General features: G+C 36.8%; 1 protein-coding gene across 1 annotated transcript; it reads right to left on the bottom strand.

The window, feature by feature from the left end:
- Positions 1 to 552: 552 nt before the first annotated feature.
- Positions 553 to 1,404, bottom strand: LOC113273827 (RNA polymerase II C-terminal domain phosphatase-like 4). Its single transcript, XM_026523426.1, has one exon. The coding sequence runs from the start codon at positions 1,402 to 1,404 to the stop codon at positions 553 to 555; it is 852 nt and encodes a 283-aa protein (XP_026379211.1).
- Between the last annotated feature and the right edge of the window lie 759 nt (positions 1,405 to 2,163).

Here is a 2,163-nt window from a genome sequence, read left to right on the forward strand (position 1 = left end):
GCTCACTATACTCTCGCCTGGATTCATACGCTCACAATACCTCCGCCCCACTATAACGTGATTTAGTCTGGGTTGGCGACCAGATTTGGTCCCAAACCTAATTATCTCGACTAAATATAGTTTTAGTCCGTTCCATTATGGCTGGTTTTGAGACCAAATTTGAGTATAGTCCCCAAATTTGGTCGTGACTGTGGATGCTCTTAGTGTGTGTTCGGAAATCGCATACTTATTTATCCACCATGAAGAGTCGTGTCGGTAAAACCCATCTTCCCATACACTCTGCAAACTGACAGTCGTATGGTTGAATCTTTTCATATATTCAGTTATGCGACGATGAGTCTGTAACGATAAGACGCGTCAATTCCATTGGCCAGTTAATTGCTGACGATGCTGCCACATGACTTTCTAAACTTTAAGAAAACTCAAAATTGAATTTGGTTGCGCCACATCAGCATTAAGATTCCCCTTTATATTAAGAAGTATATTGATTAATTAATAGAAGTTGATCCAGGCACAACTTTACTTTTAACAATTTCCTGCACCTTTCCTAGACTACTTTCTAGACGCCTTCAAGACTGGCCTTACATCTACAGTATCGACATATTCTTGAAGCTCAACATCAGTCTGTGGAATGGGGAACAACTCAAAAAAACTCTTATGAACACCTTGAAGAACTTCTGAGATTGATTTTAGGGCTTCATCTTCATCACCAAAACCTTCTTGGTCATCTTTCTTCAATTTATGTCCTCCATTTTCTTCAGTGAAGTACGTATATTTATCTATCTGTATCAAATTATTCTGGTGCTCTTCCCACACATACTTGTTATCATCGATTATTATCGTGTTCTTCTCGTCAGGTCCGGCCAATATATCCATATTTTTTCTATTTTTAATCGTGGAGTCATCCTTCGACACAATCGAGTTAAAGATAACCCCATCTGGATCAAGTAATTTTCCCATTACTTCTGCATAAAACCTTGTGCCCATCGTATACAAGAATAATTCAAACCTGTCACTGAGTTGTTTAAGAAATTCCCTTGTGTAAGGCCTCAGTTTTACGTATATTGCCCCCATATACTTATATAAAATATCTCCATTCCTACAATTATCGTCCTGCATGGACGAAACAACAATTGCTTTCTTGTCGAGATAATCTTGATCATCCTTTGATACGTCACAAATTCTCACGGAGTGGATTAAGGTGTGATCCAAGTCAAGAACCAAAGAGAGCTTCTTATTCTCAAAAAAACATCTCTTGTACGTAGTACCTAACATCCTACTACGTTGAATCAACCGTTTGTTTTCTTCTGCGTTATAACTCATCAATTGTTTGATCTTCATTCTCTTTAATATTTTATGTGCTTCTTTGAGTCGACCTTCATAAGAATGAACTAAAGTAGTCATCTTCTCTCTGTCTTCTAAGTAGTATAGCATGATATGTAAGCACTTCTTTTTCTCTCTTTTCTTCTGGAGAAACCTTGGGATATCTTTCTGATATTTATTTGCTTACGATGATATATATAAGTGCTGGATATAATTAATAGAAAGTGATGGGTCGGTGAATGCCATGATCATTCCTTGTTGGATTATGAATTCCTGCCTATACGTTTAACAATTTCTCTTGAGAGAGGCCGATCTAATAAAGGGCCACCACTGTAATAACTCCTAGTGTAACCGGTGGCGGTGGTGCCTTTAAAAGTTTTTTTTGTTATTATTTTCCTTTTTCTTTTTTTCATAACAATAATTCCAGACGGAATGCTCAATATTTTTTTCATAACAATAGTTCCAGACGGAATGCTCAAAAAATTATGTGAGCTGTACTTGCAGGAAATCCTACAACCATATCCATTCAAGATTAAGTAACTCTCTTCAAGAAATCATGGTGAAAATTATTTGTTTATTTCTCAAGATTTTAAGATTGAAAACAAAATGTTACGAAGACTTTACTTGCTCTCCAAATAAACTTTCTCTCTCCTAATTTCTTGTATAACACTCACCCTAAAGAGATCTCTCAATACACAGTTTCCTTCCCTTTATATAGGGTAATACATAATGGATGACAGCTAATAGATCTCCTATTTTCGGAATCACTGTGCGTTACAATCGCTCATATACATTCGCTTAACTTCGCACACCTTACACTTTCGCCAATACCCCCATCCA

The sequence above is a fragment of the Papaver somniferum genome, chromosome 1, assembly GCF_003573695.1.
Source record: "Papaver somniferum cultivar HN1 chromosome 1, ASM357369v1, whole genome shotgun sequence".
In the NCBI taxonomy this organism is placed as follows: domain Eukaryota; kingdom Viridiplantae; phylum Streptophyta; class Magnoliopsida; order Ranunculales; family Papaveraceae; genus Papaver; species Papaver somniferum.